General features: G+C 42.7%; 1 protein-coding gene across 4 annotated transcripts in view; it reads left to right on the forward strand.

Moving 5' to 3' along the window:
• Positions 1–6,806: 6,806 nt before the first annotated feature.
• The window catches only part of LOC115115578 (cytoskeleton-associated protein 5-A-like), a 36,581-nt gene continuing 27,169 nt past the window's right edge, over positions 6,807–16,218 (forward strand). For 2 of the 4 annotated variants that reach the window (XM_065022355.1, XM_065022354.1), the window contains exons 1-12: positions 6,807–6,931; positions 8,313–8,409; positions 8,968–9,161; positions 9,868–10,074; positions 10,212–10,383; positions 10,636–10,768; positions 11,212–11,312; positions 11,456–11,569; positions 11,693–11,797; positions 11,904–11,993; positions 12,421–12,585; positions 12,838–12,966. In XM_065022355.1, the coding sequence (XP_064878427.1) occupies positions 8,353–8,409; positions 8,968–9,161; positions 9,868–10,074; positions 10,212–10,383; positions 10,636–10,768; positions 11,212–11,312; positions 11,456–11,569; positions 11,693–11,797; positions 11,904–11,993; positions 12,421–12,585; positions 12,838–12,966 (1,467 nt within the window). In that variant the 5' untranslated portion in view covers positions 6,807–6,931; positions 8,313–8,352. The remainder of the gene's footprint in view (positions 6,932–8,312; positions 8,410–8,967; positions 9,162–9,867; positions 10,075–10,211; positions 10,384–10,635; positions 10,769–11,211; positions 11,313–11,455; positions 11,570–11,692; positions 11,798–11,903; positions 11,994–12,420; positions 12,586–12,837; positions 12,967–16,218) is intronic. The other 2 variants (XM_029644059.2, XM_029644060.2) reach the window with 1 other exon arrangement.

A 16,218-nucleotide genomic window follows, 5' to 3' on the forward strand; every position in this document is an offset into this window, starting at 1 on the left:
TGACAGATCAATAACGTTACATTGACGTACTGACTAATACAACTCACAAGTAGAAAGAAACAAATAAATAATTTAATATTATAATTAATATTTCTCTCCATTGTCTGAGCATCCAGAACTTGATGGGTATGCTGTTTCCAAAAGTCCATCCATCCATTTGGTTCCTGCTGTTCTGACAACTACATGCATGTGTGCATTTGTAACGGATGTGAAATGGCTAGCTAGTTAGCGGTGTTCACGCTAAATAGCGTTTCAATCCGTGACGTCACTTGCTCTGAGACCTTGAAGTAGTAGTTCCCCTTGCTCTGCAAGGCTTTTGTGGAGCGATGGGTAACAATGCTTCGTGGGTGACTGTTGTTGATGTGTGCAGAGGGTCCCTGGTTCGCACCCGGGTATGGTTGAGGGGACGGTCTAAAGTTATACTGTTACACATTCCTTGTCTTTAGAAATCAAACAATGAGGCAAAATCAGAACATGGAGGCAAGAAAAGCCATAGTCCTCTCAGTATTATCATAGATGCGCCAACATGCAATTACACAAACTGAAATGTGCATGTACAAGCTCACAAGCATACTGTTACAGTATACCATATAAATAGTTTATGTCTATGCTGTATACATCAGTCAATTCTTGCCCGAGATGGCATAGCAGTTCAGACGTCTTTTGTCCTCGTCTTGTCGTGTCGTGTATATATATATATATATTTACAACTTTTTTCACATACATTTTATTTTTATTTTCCATCAACTCATCTTCAATACACTCTCCTGCAACCCGCCTCACCAATTTATATTTATAAATAAGTATTATTTACCTCAAATCTGCAATCCTCCAAGAAGCTAGCCAGAAGCTAGCCAGAAACTCCAAGAAGCTAGCCAGAAACTAGCCAGAAGCTAGCCAGGAGCTAGCCAGAAGCTAATCAGAAACTAGTTAGCTTCTTTACTGGCAACTCGTTAGTATTCAGCTAACCACGGTTTGTGGTCATCAGCTATCCTTTAGCTCGAAAATCTATCGCCAGTTTTGTACGGCGCAGCGCGGCTCGGAACGGAACATACCGGACCAATTTTTCTCTCCATGTCCCTGGATTTCAACTGCTCTCTGGACATTCACTCCCGGATCTCACAGCTAGCTGGCTGCTATCCGTGTGTCTATCTGCTTTCGTCGATTCCGGAGCAAACATCAATTTCTCCGGAGCTAGCCAGCTCCGTCAATCACTCCTGAGCTCCGTCAATCACTCCTGGGCTGCAGTCACCTATCCGGACCCGTTTTACTGCCTACGCGGAGCCCCACCGGGCCTTCACAACTGGACTGCGGACGTTATCTACCCGAAGGAGATCCGGCTGGCTCCTCCGTCGCGACGTTACCTGAACGCCCATCTGCGGCCTGCTAACCGTTAGCTGTCTTACCGGCTGCTCTCAGAATAGACAATCGGACAATTTATTTATTTTTATTATTATTATGTTTCTTCTTGGGCCTCTATAACTATATCTATTGTTTTTATTTTTTTGTTGTTGTGTGATTTGAACTAATCCCCTCTACCACACGGAACCCCACTAATCTACTGACGGAACGCAAGAGGTGGCTAACAACAGACCTCCATCCTATGCTAGCTTGCTACCGATGTCCTGGCTAGCTGTCTAAATCGCCGTGACCCCCAAACCAACCTCTCCACTCCCTGGACCCTTTTGATCACTTGACTAAGGATGCCCCTCCTTAATGTCAATATGTCTTGTCCATTGCTGTTCTGGTTAGTGTTTATTGGCTTATTTCACTGTAGAGCCTCTAGTCCTGCTCACTATACCTTATCCAACAATGACATCTCCTGGTTTCAATGATGTTTCTAGAGACAATATCTCTCTCTTCATCACTCAATACCTAGGTTTACCTCCACTGTATTCACATCCTACCATACCTTTGTCTGTACATTATACCTTGATGCTATTTTATCGCCCCCAGAAACCTCCTTTTACTCTCTGTTCCAGACGTTCTAGACGACCAATTCTTATTGCTTTTAGCCGTACCCTTATTCTTCTCCTATGTTCCTCTGGCGATGTTGAGGTGAATCCAGGCCCTGCATTGCCTAGCTCCACTCCTATTCCCCAGGCGCTCTCTTTTGATGACTTCTGTAACCGTAATAGCCTTGGTTTCATGCATGTTAACATTAGAAGCCTCCTCCCTAAGTTTGTTCTATTCACTGCTTTAGCACACTCTGCCAACCCGGATGTTCTAGCTGTGTCTGAATCCTGGCTTAGGAAGACCACCAAAAATTCAGAAATTTTAATTCCAAACGACAACATTTTCAGACAAGATAGAACTGCCAAAGGGGGCGGTGTTGCAATCTACTGCAAAGATAGCCTGCAGAGTTCTGTCCTACTATCCAGGTCTGTACCCAAACAATTTGAACTTCTACTTTTAAAAATCCACCTCTCTAAAAACAAGTCTCTCACCATTGCCGCCTGCTATAGACCACCCTCTGCCCCCAGCTGTGCTCTGGACACCATATGTGAACTGATTGCCCCCCATCTATCTTCAGAGCTCGTGCTGCTAGGCGACCTAAACTGGAACATGCTTAACACCCCAGCCATCCTACAATCTAAACTTGATGCCCTCAATCTCACACAAATTATCAATGAACCTACCAGGTACCCCCCCAAAGCCTTAAACACGGGCACCCTCATAGATATCACCCTAACCAACTTCCCCTCTAAATACACCTCTGCTGTCTTCAACCAAGATCTCAGCGATCACTGCCTCATTGCCTGCATCCGTAATGGGTCAGCGGTCAAACGACCTCCACTCATCACTGTAAAACGCTCCCTGAAACACTACAGCGAGCAGGCCTTTCTAATCGACCTGGCCGGGGTATCCTGGAAGGATATTGATCTCATCCCGTCAGTAGAGGATGCCTGGATATTTTTTTTAAATGCCTTCCTAACAATCTTAAATAAACATGCCCCATTCAAGAAATTTAGAACCAGGAACAGATATAGCCCTTGGTTCTCCCCAGACCTGACTGCCCTTAACCAACACAAAAACATCCTATGGCGTTCTGCATTAGCATCGAACAGCCCCCCGTGATATGCAGCTGTTCAGGGAAGCTAGAAACCGTTATACACAGGCAGTTAGAAAAGCCAAGGCTAGCTTTTTCAAGCAGAAATTTGCTTCCTGCAACACTAACTCAAAAAAAGTTCTGGGACACTGTAAAGTCCATGGAGAATAAGAACACCTCCTCCCAGCTGCCCACTGCACTGAAGATAGGAAACACTGTCACCACTGATAAATCCACCATAATTGAGAATTTCAATAAGCATTTTTCTACGGCTGGCCATGCTTTCCACCTGGCTACTCCTACCCCGGTCAACAGCACTGCACCCCCAACAGCAACTCGCCCAAGCCTTCCCCATTTCTCCTTCTCCCAAATCCATTCAGCTGAAGTTCTGAAAGAGCTGAAAAATCTGGACCCCTACAAATCAGCCGGGCTAGACAATCTGGACCCTTTCTTCTAAAATTATCTGCCAAAATTGTTGCCACCCCTATTACTAGCCTGTTCAACCTCTCTTTCGTGTCGTCTGAGATTCCCAAAGATTGGAAAGCAGCTGCGGTCATCCCCCTCTTCAAAGGGGGGACACTCTTGACCCAAACTGCTACAGACCTATATCTATCCTACCATGCCTTTCTAAGGTCTTCGAAAGCCAAGTCAACAAACAGATTACCGACCATTTTGAATCTCACCATACCTTCTCTGCTATGCAATCTGGTTTCAGAGCTGGTCATGGGTGCACCTCAGCCACGCTCAAGGTCCTAAACGATATCTTAACCGCCATCGATAAGAAACATTACTGTGCAGCCGTATTCATTGATCTGGCCAAGGCTTTCGACTCTGTCAACCACCACATCCTCATCGGCAGACTCGACAGCCTTGGTTTCTCAAATGATTGCCTCGCCTGGTTCACCAACTACTTCTCTGATAGAGTTCAGTGTGTCAAATCGGAGGGTCTGCTGTCCGGACCTCTGGCAGTCTCTATGGGGGTGCCACAGGGTTCAATTCTTGGACCGACTCTCTTCTCTGTATACCTCAATGAGGTCGCTCTTGCTGCTGGTGAGTCTCTGATCCACCTCTACGCAGACGACACCATTCTGTATACTTCCGGCCCTTCTTTGGACACTGTGTTAAAACCACTTAAGTCGACCCTCTACTTTTTCGAACATTCTGTTAAAAATCGCACAACATTTCAGCGCCCTGCTACTCATGCCAGGAATATAGTATATGCATATGATTAGTATGTGTGGATAGAAAACACTCAGACGTTTATAAAACTGGTTAAATCACGGCTGTGACTATAACAGAACGTGCGTTTCATCGAAAAGCGCAGGAAAACCTGATCACTGAAAATGGAAATAAATATCCTTGCGTTACTTCCAGGTATTGTTCAAAGGGAACCGAATTACATGAGACCGAGGTTTCAGTGCCTACAGCTTCCACACGATGTCTAGAGTCTTGTCATTTGATTCAGCTTTGATTCTTGGTCAAACCGATTCAAGGGAACCAATTCCCTCCGGTCTCCGACCGGATATTTTGGTCGAGCTCTCTCCGGCCATTTTTTCGAAACGGACAGCTAAAGAAATTACATCGCCTCCTGATGAATTTTATCGCTTATTAACGTGTACTAATACCTAAAGTTGCATTAGAACAGTATTTCGAAGTGTTTTGTGAAAGTTTATCGTCGACCTTTTGAATTTTAAAAAATGACGTTACGTTATGAAACGCTATTTTTTTCCATTTATCACACAGTCTACATAGAACAATATCTAGGCTATATATGGACCGATTTAATCGAAAAAAAGACCCAATAGTGATTATGGGACATCTAGGAGTGCCAACAAAGAAGATGGTCAAAGGTAATGAATGTTTTATATTTTATTGTGCGGTTTGTGTAGCGCCGAATATGCTAATTATTTTGTTTACGTCCCCTGCGGGTCTTTTGGGGTGTTACATGCTATCAGATAATAGCTTCTCATGCTTTCGCCGAAAAGCATTTTAAAAATCTGACTTGTTGCCTGGATTCACAACGAGTGTAGCTTTAATTCAATACCCTGCATGTGTATTTTAATGAACGTTTGAGTTTTAACTAATACTATTAGCATTTAGCGTAGCGCATTTGCATTTCCAGAGCTCTAGATGGGACGCCTGCGTGCCAGGTAGGAGCAAGAGGTTTTAACAACCCTCCAGGCAAGCTTCAATGCCATTACAACTCTCCTTCCGTGGCCTCCAATTGCTCTTAAATACAAGTAAAACTAAATGCATGCTCTTCAACCGATCGCTACCTGCACCTACCCGCCTGTCCAACATCACTACTCTGGACGGCTCTGACTTAGAATACGTGGACAACTACAAATACTTAGGTGTCTGGTTAGACTGTAAACTCTCCTTCCAGACCCATATCAAACATCTCCAATCCAAAGTTAAATCTAGAATTGGCTTCCTATTTCGCAACAAAGCATCCTTCACTCATGCTGCCAAACATACCCTTGTAAAATTGACCATCCTACCAATCCTCGACTTTGGCGATGTCATTTACAAAATAGCCTCCAATACCCTACTCAACCAATTGGATGCAGTCTATCACAGTGCAATCCGTTTTGTCACCAAAGCCCCATATACTACCCACCATTGCGACCTGTACGCTCTCGTTGGCTGGCCCTCGCTTCATACTCGTCGCCAAACCCACTGGCTCCATGTCATCTACAAGACCCTGCTAGGTAAAGTCCCCCTTATCTCAGCTCGCTGGTCACCATAGCATCTCCCACCTGTAGCACACGCTCCAGCAGGTATATCTCTCTAGTCACCCCCAAAACCAATTCTTTCTTTGGCCGCCTCTCCTTCCAGTTCTCTGCTGCCAATGACTGGAACGAACTACAAAAATCTCTTAAATTGGAAACACTTATCTCCCTCACTAGCTTTAAGCACCAACTGTCAGAGCATCTTACAGATTACTGCACCTGTACATAGCCCACCTATAATTTAGCCCAAACAACTACCTCTTTCCCAACTGTATTTCATTTATTTATTTATTTTGCTCCTTTGCACCCCATTATTTTTATTTCTACTTTGCACATTCTTCCATTGCAAAACTACCATTCCAGTGTTTTACTTGCTATATTGTATTTACTTTGCCACCATGGCCTTTTTTGCCTTTACCTCCCTTCTCACCTAATTTGCTCACATTGTATATAGACTTGTTTTTTTACTGTATTATTGACTGTATGTTTGTTTTACTCCATGTGTAACTCTGTGTCGTTGTATGTGTCGAACTGCTTTGCTTTATCTTGGCCAGGTCGCAATTGTAAATGAGAACTTGTTCTCAACTTGCCTACCTGGTTAAATAAAGGTGAAATAAAATAAATAAATAAAAATGAGTGAAATATGTGTACTGTAGGCAGAGATCAAGGCCAGGGCAAGCAGCAGAAGGCAGACAAGGCAGAGAAAGGAAAGGACAGGGGTGGACTGAAGACAATAGAGAGAGCACCAAGCTCACCTCGGGGCAGACAGTGAGGACTGATTCATTAACCCTCAAGCACTGGGGATGAAATAGAATAGACCATGATTATGCTGTCTGTCTGTACCTTTACAGTTTCAGGGCTCACATTATGTTAATGCATATGCCTTGTGCTAATATGCAGATATGCAATTTGCTCTATGAGCAGGAATTGGCATCAGAATACTTGTGATTGAATGTTGCCATGTTTAAATGTTTAACTGGCAATGACGTAGGGTGACTGCTTGAGGCGGTGCCCCTCTCTGTGGAGCTCCCTCTGACTCTCCGCCCTTGGAGGCGTTTCAAATATCGCAGAGAGTAATGATCAAATATCGTCTCTATCTATTTAACGTTAGCTAGCTAATGCCATTTTGCCTACCAGAAAGAACCCCCAGGTAACCAAAAGGCCTTTATTCATTGTTTTGCGTGTTAGCTATTACATACTGAGAGGCGAGCCCGCGTTTTCCATCAGACTTCGACATTATTGTTCTGCGATTTCTGGGCCCTGTGGTGCGCGGATGGATTAGCTTTGTGGCAGACAATACTGAGTCTTATTGTGTGCATATGCCAGCTTAATACAATGTCATCATGCCTTATATTTTACTCCACGTTATACTGGTTGGTGAGAAAGTATCGTTGTAAATAGTCCAAATGGTTGGTTGGGTTTTGGGCGTGTTGACAGGCGCATCCAGCTAAGTTGCTACTGTTGCTAGCCATTATTAGCTAGCTTCAGTTGATGTCAGCTGACGTTTGCTAGAACAGTCTTAGTTAGCTAACTAACGATGCTATCTGTGCATTGATGCTTAACTGTGCTCCTTGATTCTGAAGTGTGTATATATATATATCTCGTTATGTTACCCGAACATAACTAGACTAGATGCGGGCGAGGTTTTGTCAGGAATGTTTATCATTAGCCTAACGCTAGTTAACCTATTGAGATTGTGTTTAAGATTAAGCCCTTTCCAACATGCCATGCATGTGTTTATTGTATTATCATTGAACACACTGTTTGGCATTACTTTGCTAACTAGTTCAATCGATGTTTGCTAGTGTCGCAGACTCGCAGTTAACTAATGTAGCTAACTTAACTAGTTAGTGAGTGTAGCTAAGCCATCTAACTGTACCCAGCCAAAATATTGAACTCACCCCAGCCAGCCAGTCTGCCATATCATAGCTTGCCAGACTGTTGACATGTTTTTTGGCAAATCTTTACATATCGCTCAGCTATTTGCAAATAAAACCATATAGGTTGTTTGCAAGTAACTAATTTGGCTAGCTAACGTTAGTTAGATAACTAACGTTAGATGACTAACATATTGTTGACGAAATATGCACTTCATGTGTTTAAAGCTGTTTACCCCAAACTGCATGGATCAATATGAAATCTGACAAGGCAGCCTCTCTCCTGAGAATGCATTAGGGGAGAATCGCATGGTTTGTCCTTTCAAATAGAGCTGTAGCACAGCCATTTTAACCACAACTAGCGGGGTATTGTAATGGCTACGTTTTGTCTTTAGATCTCTGCTCAGACATTGCGTTAGGCAAGCTAATGGTTCTACTGAATTATGTCTGCACTTTGTACACAAGTGCTAGTGGTGTAGGCCAGAGTATCATACTGATGCTTTCATGAATACATTGCATCATGTTTTCTAATTTCACATTGGTATGATAACTATGGAAATGACTGCACTATTGACATACCAGCACCCATTCCTACTTAAAATAGATGTCACATAAAAAATGGTGACTCACTTTGTTTTCATATTTCCATTACAGTTGAATTTGTAAGGCCTAAGGCAAACACACAGAGGTCATCATGGGTGACGACAGTGAGTGGATGAAGTTGCCCATCGACCAGAAGTGTGAACACAAGGTGATTACCCCTTACACACACACACACTATAAAGCAAACCTGACTTTCATCAGTGTTGAATCCTTGCTGGATGCATTTCAGCAGCTGTGGTTTTGTTTCATAAAATGTTATCCAATAGCACACTCAGTATTCTTATTGTAAAATCATTTATAGAGCAGCTTTTATTGAACATGTTTTTCCCCACAAAACATCTAATCTAATTTAGACTGTATTTCCAGCAGCATAGAGCTAGACTGGAGAAGGTTTATTGGCTTCTTCCAAAAGGATAACTTAAAACCCAGTAACGCTTATGATTTATAGTTTCTAATCCCTCTTCAGAGTTTCTCTCAATTGATCGAAACCCCTTACTGACTGCTTCAATCACAATAGATTATATGCTAGGCCAATCAACAGCCTAATATAACATTCAAAGAAGGCCCATTTTAAATTTGTTTCTCTACCCTGCCATTCCAACTAGAATCTGGATCACATCACCCTATCCCTTAGTTATAAACTCGAAATGACCTTGACTCCCTCTCCTCACAATTCTCACTATTCTCCTGCTTCATCCCAACCAAGGTATGGAAGGCCAGACTAAATGGCTATGAAGAAGCCCTGAAGCTCTTCCAGCGTATAGAGGACGAGAAGAGCCCAGAATGGGGCAAATACCTGGGCCTGCTTAAGAAGTTTGTGACAGACTCAAATGCTGTGGCCCAGCTCAAGGGTCTCGAGGCAGCACTTGCTTATGTTGAGAATGCTCATTTGGCTGGCAAGTAAGTATTAAACATACATCTGTCATCTGACTACACAGACTGTACTGTGTAAAAATAAGTAATACCTAACTTGTTTTCAGTCTTCAGGCTACTTGAATATCTCCTGATGTAAACACTGTTTAAAGAATGAATTAATAGGCCTAACGTATAACCTGGGTCTACAGGTTAGGTGATTTCATAGAATTATAATACATGACTCATCGTAATTATTTGGGTGAATATAACAACAGTCTCCCAGTGAAAGCTTTCTGTTTGTGTTATAGGTGCTGCTCTCTTTTTTTGAATATGGGCTTGTTGTGGAAAGCTCCAGTAAACTGCAACACAGTCAGGAGAAATGTGATGCCTGTCTGATATTTATTTATGGCGTTAGTCAGTCTGACATCATAGCCGTCTATTGTGTGCAGCCTATTGGGCAAGGATTACACTATTGAATGACTGGTAGATACTGAGTTTAGCTAAAAGGTGGTATTTCCAGATGACCTCTTACACCCCCTGGACAGCTTCTGGTTATGAACAACATGGTATTATATATACAAAAACAATCACTTTTATTCTACAATAGTATCTAATATCAAATATTGTTTCCACAAACCCTTGTTATATGATGTACACTACACAGTATGTATCCCACCTTTTACATAATTTCAACAACTTGTATTTGAATGGTTGGCTAAGTATTCTTCTCTGTATTGTGCTTGTGTTCCAGAACATCAGGAGAGGTGGTGTCTGGAGTGGTCAGTAAAGTGTTTAACCAGCCTAAAGCCAGGGCCAAAGAGCTGGGCTCCGACATCTGCCTCATGTACATAGAGATCGAGAGGGCTGAGGTGGTTCAGGACGAGCTCATCAAAGGCCTCGATAACAAAAACCCTAAGATTGTTGTCACCTGTATTGAAACTTTAAGGAAAGCACTTAGGTGAGTTGTTCAATTTCTTAGTTTTCCTAGAGATTTCTCCAACCAATTAATTCTATTTTTTTTACCATTGCTATTTTCATTACATACATGGGCCTAAATTCTGAAATGTAACATTATTTTTTTTCTTTTATTTCCAGTGAATTTGGTTCCAAGATTATTACCCTGAAGCCAGTGGTGAAAGTTTTGCCCAAACAGTTTGAGTCGAGAGAAAAGGCAGTCCGAGATGAGGCCAAACTACTCTCAGTAGAGATCTATAAATGGATCCGGGATGCTCTGCGACCTCCTCTCCAGGGCATCAACTCTGTTCAGGTGTGATGACACTTTTGAACACTTTCATACACATCCTCTCTGCCTTCTCAAAACGCATAGGAGAATAAGTTCTGTGGGGAGGGACATTGGACCTTCTCCAATAATAGGATTATAGCATGGAATTGTGGAAAGACAAAGTGAGATGCAGCCAGAATTTCCGTATGCTCATGTGCAGTATGAGTCTCCCTAAATGCCGGAACAACCGATGAATGGGATGTCTAACAGTTGGGTATCTTCCTCTTTCTTCCACAGTTGAAAGAGCTGGAAGAGGAGTGGGTGAAGCTGCCAACAACGGCCCCTAAACAGAGTCGCTTCCTCCGCTCCCAGCAGGCCCTCAAGGCCAAGTTTGAACAGCAGCAGGCGGCTGGAGGAGATGAGGCAGACGGTAGGCTTTCTAGTTTTGATGTTCGCATTTAAGCTTTTTATTCCACCCCCCTTTTCCTAGCCTGGGTGGCGGTGTGTTTGTGCTATCTTGCCCACTCTTTATGGAAATGTTGGCTAGATGGCACAGTCAGATCTGTGACTAGGCTGCTTTTTACCCCCTGCAGCTTAATTCCATTTGTGGAACAATTGTTCTTTATCAATGGCGTTTGAGAGTGAATTTGTGCAATGCTTTACATCTTTGTGAAAGTGAACTTTAAATGCCCAGGTGTTGTTGACAGACACGTATGATGGAAACTGGTCTTGAGAAAGGCCTTTTTGCTGAAGCGTCGACATCAAACCGTCTCCAATATATCCCCTCGTCTCTTTTTCTTCTTCACTACTCTTACTAATGAGATGGGTCTAGGACTACAATATCAGATGGTCTCAGTCTGTAAACTCTTTCAGGAGATGACGATGACGAACCTGCACCTCAAGTTGATCCTTATGAGCTGCTGGAACCAGTGGAGATCCTCTCAAAACTACCTAAAGATTTCTATGACAAAATTGTAAGTTTGGGCCCCTGTGTTTTAGGAAAGGCCCTATTGGATCTTTGGATGTGATGCAATGCTGAATGTGTCTAAATAATTTTATATGATGAGTTTCACTGCAATTTTGTTTCTTGTAACAACTGATTTTTTTCTGACCATAGGAGGCCAAAAAATGGCAGGAGAGGAAAGAGGCCTTAGAAGCATTGGAGACCTTGGCTAAAAACCCTAAATTGGAGAATGGTGACTATGGGGACTTGGTCAGAGCACTAAAAAAGGTACAGTAACATGCATATCTGCTTCATGGAGATGCCAGGGATCCTGGGAAATGGAATGTGTCTCAAGGAAGTAGGTCGGTCGACAATGAAAAATCTACTGAACAACTCTGTCTTGTTTTCCAGGTTATTGGGAAAGATGCAAATGTTATGTTGGTGACCTTGGCAGCCAAATGTTTGGCTGGACTAGCTGCTGGGCTCCGGAAGAAGTTTGGAACATATGCAGGACATGTAAGTTAACTAGCTAGCTATCCTCATGGCAGAGGGATTGTCTCTTTATACATCTTGATTTCTGACTAAACATAAGTACTTATATGTTATGCGCAATGTTTTCAAGGTGGTGCCAACAATTTTAGAAAAGTTTAAAGAGAAGAAACCTCAAGTGGTCCAGGCCTTGCAAGAGGCTATTGATGCAGTCTTCCTTACTGTGAGTATACTGTTTCATCCAGTGTAGATGCGTATAGATTGCATTTGGATTACTGTTACAGTGTTATTTGGGTTGTTAATTCGATTAGTTCCTCAATTTCTTGATTAACCCAGAAGCCAGTCGCACCAATATGTCGGAGGAAACACCGTACAACTGGCGACCGTGTCAGTGCATGCTCCCGGCCCGCCACTCCCGGCCCGCCACATGAGTCTCTAGAGCGCAATGGGATATCCCGGACAGCCAAACCCTTCCTAACCCTGACGATGCTGGGCCAATTATACGCAGCTTCATGGGTCTCCCGGCTGCGACACAGCTCGGGATTGAAGCCAAATCTGTAGTGACTCCGCTAGCACTGCCTTAGATTGCTGCGCCACTCGGGAGGCCCTCAATGTCTTGTTTTTGACACAATGCTATCCATGTTTTTCAGACAACTCTCCAGAATATCAGTGAGGATGTATTGGGGGTGATGGACAATAAGAACCCTTCCATCAAACAACAGGCCTCTCTGTTCCTGGCCAGAAGCTTCCGCCACTGTACCCAAGCCACATTGCCAAAGAGCATGCTCAAAGCTTTCTGCCCTGCATTTCTCAAGGTATCTGAACATTTCCTATTACTAAGCAGGCAAATTCAGGGCTGGTTTCCCAGACACAGATTAAGCATTGTCCTGCACTAAAATGCATGCTTAGTCAAGACTCTAACATTGTAAATGCTTTTTAGTCTAAGACTAGCCTTTATCTGTGTCTGGGAAAATGGCCCTCTGTTGAAATTATGCTCTGTCCTCCAATTTGTGATTGAGTGTGTGGAGTAATGCTCCTACTCCTGATCTCTTGATTAACCCTCTCAGCAAGTGAATGATTCGGCCCCAGAGGTGAGAGATGCTGCGTATGAAGCTTTGGGTACAGCCATGAAGGTGGTGGGTGAGAAGGCTGTCAACCCATTCCTGGCTGATCTGGATAAACTCAAGCTTGACAAGGTGAGGCGATGACGTATTACCGCCACACCGGCAGTCATGTTTAGTCACGGTAATGATGATTCTCCAAGTAGTAATGCTGCTGATGGTCATTAGTAGCCAACCAAACTTGCTAACTGCCTGGTACTCAGCACTCTATTGTCCCTCTAATCACTCTGACATCAATGCAAATGTGTTCGAAAATCTAATCTAACACTTCATGAGAGCCCATGAGCTCATGTTGTGCAACATTTCTATAGGCTATGCAATTGTGTGAGTACAGAGTGATGGCCTCTATTAAAAAGAGGATCCCATCAGCTTTCTATAGGCTAGGAGTACTATATTTATTTCTCAACTTTCCCAATATTAAGCACATTGCTTCTCTTTACAACAGGAGTATAGCCTACCTAGCTGGCATGAAAATGAACCGCGGCAGGGTAGCCTAGTGGTTAGAGCATTGGACTAGTAACCGAAATGTTGCAAGTTCGAATCCCCGAGCTGACAAGGTACAAATCTGTCGTTCTGCCCCTGAACAGGCAGTTAACCCACTGTTCCTAGGCCGTCATTGAAAATAAGAATTTGTTCTTAACTGACTTGCCTAGTAAAAAAAATATTTTAAAAACACAGGAAAAGTGTCCTCCATTCACTATTTAAGTGCATAGATGACATGATTTTTTCCCGCTACCCCTGTTTGGAGACTGGACCATTGTCATGCACCCGTCTAAATCCAAACTTCATACTTATATGTTGATGGATTCTGGGTGCTAAACTCCTAAACTTGGGTTAAGGTTAATTATCAGGTATCCTATTGAAATATTGAGTGCTATGGTTTAGAGGGTCTACACCAGAAGTGAATGGTTATCTGTAGGAATAAGGTATATAGTGTGTGCAACTAAGCTTGGAATGTACTGAGTGCAGGGAAAGCGATCACATGTGGCAGGCATTGATAAGGAGGGAAGAGCCATGGATTACTGATGAAGGGGGTCTAGGTCACATTAAGGGAGAAATAAACGTTTATGGCCCGTATCACTGTGTCCTGCCTTGCAGTAAAGATACAATGTTTGTACAGATGTGTAGGAGGAGACTCGGCCTAGGAGGAAGGGTTAAATATCAGTGCTTGTGTGAAAAGGTTTTTGTCTAATGCAGCTTTATTGATCCTCTGGGAAGAATAAACTTGGTTAAGCTTTCATAGTGTCACTATGAAATTAGAACCTGACAATATTAAATCAAGAATAGTCTGATGGGTGACAGTATATTATCACTTGTGAATGATGCCCAGCATAAGAAATAATGCCCTTTTTTGCGCAACTTTTTCGAATCAGTCGCACACCTCGTAGCTTAGTCCATAGTCCTTTAGTTGTGATTACAAACCTTAGCAAAACACAAAGTGGCCAAATATAACATCTTAGAATTAAGCACATTAATCCGCTTTACAAGGAGAGCCTAACTGGCATATAAGCAGCCCATGAGTTTCAAGTTTGGGGAAGATAATTTTCCCCATAAAAATGCACCTTTTATAATAAAGGCATTACATGTATAATCGCATTTTGCAGTCACTTTTGATAATGGTGTTTTCCCACTAATGGAACATTCACCCTTTATAGCTTCCTGCCGTGTGCGCATTGCTGCGCTTATAATGTGATGAAATAGCCTAATAGTTTAAAAAATATATATTTTACCCCCTTTTCTCCACAATTGTTAGTAGTTACTATCTTGTCTCATCACTACAACTCCCGTACGGGCTCAGGAGAGACTAAGGTTGAAAGTCATGCGTCCTCCGATACACAACCCAACCAAGCCGCACTGCTTCTTAACACAGCGCGCATCCAACCCGGAAGCCAGCCGCACCAATGTGTCAGAGGAAACACCGTGCACCTGGTTAGCGTGCACTGCGCCCGGTCCGCCACAGGAGTCGCTAGTGCTCGATGAGACAAGGACATCCCTACCATCAAGTTTTTTTAGGGTGCATTATGGCCACACAAAGGGATGCCGTTGGGAAATTCGAGGCATTATCAAGTGCTTGTCAAATTGTGAAGAGACTGATGAAGTGCGGCTTTTCAAGTCATCATTACAAATGTATTAAATCAAAACGTATAGCCCAACATTTGTAGAACTAAAGTTAAATTACTAACTCTAAATTAAGCATATAGGAGTACACACTTTTTTGGTTAACCGCTCAACACAGAATAGCCGCATGTGTTACTCCCTCATCATTAGGAGAAACACAGAATAGCCCCATGTGTTACTCCCTCATCATTAGGAGAAACACAGAATAGCCCCATGTGTTACTCCCTCATCATTAGGAGAAACACAGAATAGCCCCATGTGTTACTCCCTCATCATTAGGAGAAACACAGAATAGCCCCATGTGTTACTCCCTCATCATTAGGAGAAACACAGAATAGCCCCATGTGTTACTCCCTCATCATTAGGAGAAACACAGAATAGCCCCATGTGTTACTCCCTCATCATTAGGAGAAACACAGAATAGCCCCATCATTAGTGTTACTCCTCATCATTAGGAAACACAGAATAGCCCCATGTGTTACTCCTCATCATTAGAGAAACACAGAATAGCCCCATGTGTTACTCCCTCATCATTAGAGAAACACAGAATAGCCCCATGTGTTACTCCCTCATCATTAGGAGAAACACAGAATAGCCCCATGTGTTACTCCCTCATCATTAGGAGAAACACAGAATAGCCCCATGTGTTACTCCCTCATCATTAGGAGAAACACAGAATAGCCCCATGTGTTACTCCCTCATCATTAGGAGAAAATATCCTTTGTATTTTAATTCAACTTTGTTTGGTTGTATTCTTCAAATTATAAAATAATGCCACGGAATTCTAAGCAAATGTCTGCTAAATGAACTAGTGCAGCTCACAGCCATATGTCATAGCCATATCGGGACCTAACATGGGGACAACTCAAAGTATGCTATTCTGTTCTTCTGAAATGGACTACATTTTCTTCATATCATGTTTCTTTAGACCTAAAATAAATAATGGATGTGTGATGGTGTAGGCTATATTTAATGGATTTAAAATGTAGATGATCGAAAGGTCTGCATCAGTGGCTTGTATGGAAGCCAGGAGATGCCAAATGTGTTTATGTCAATTACCGTGAGACCGACAGTTATTTGCTTGACAGTCACCGGCTGACAATTTTGTGACCGCCACAGCCCTAGGCAAGTCTATATAAAAGATGTATCAGTCTATCATTTTCTCTCATATATACATATATAGATGTATATTCCTTATCAGTATCCTTA

Source organism: Oncorhynchus nerka, linkage group LG9a (assembly GCF_034236695.1).
Source record: "Oncorhynchus nerka isolate Pitt River linkage group LG9a, Oner_Uvic_2.0, whole genome shotgun sequence".
Lineage (NCBI taxonomy): Eukaryota > Metazoa > Chordata > Actinopteri > Salmoniformes > Salmonidae > Oncorhynchus > Oncorhynchus nerka.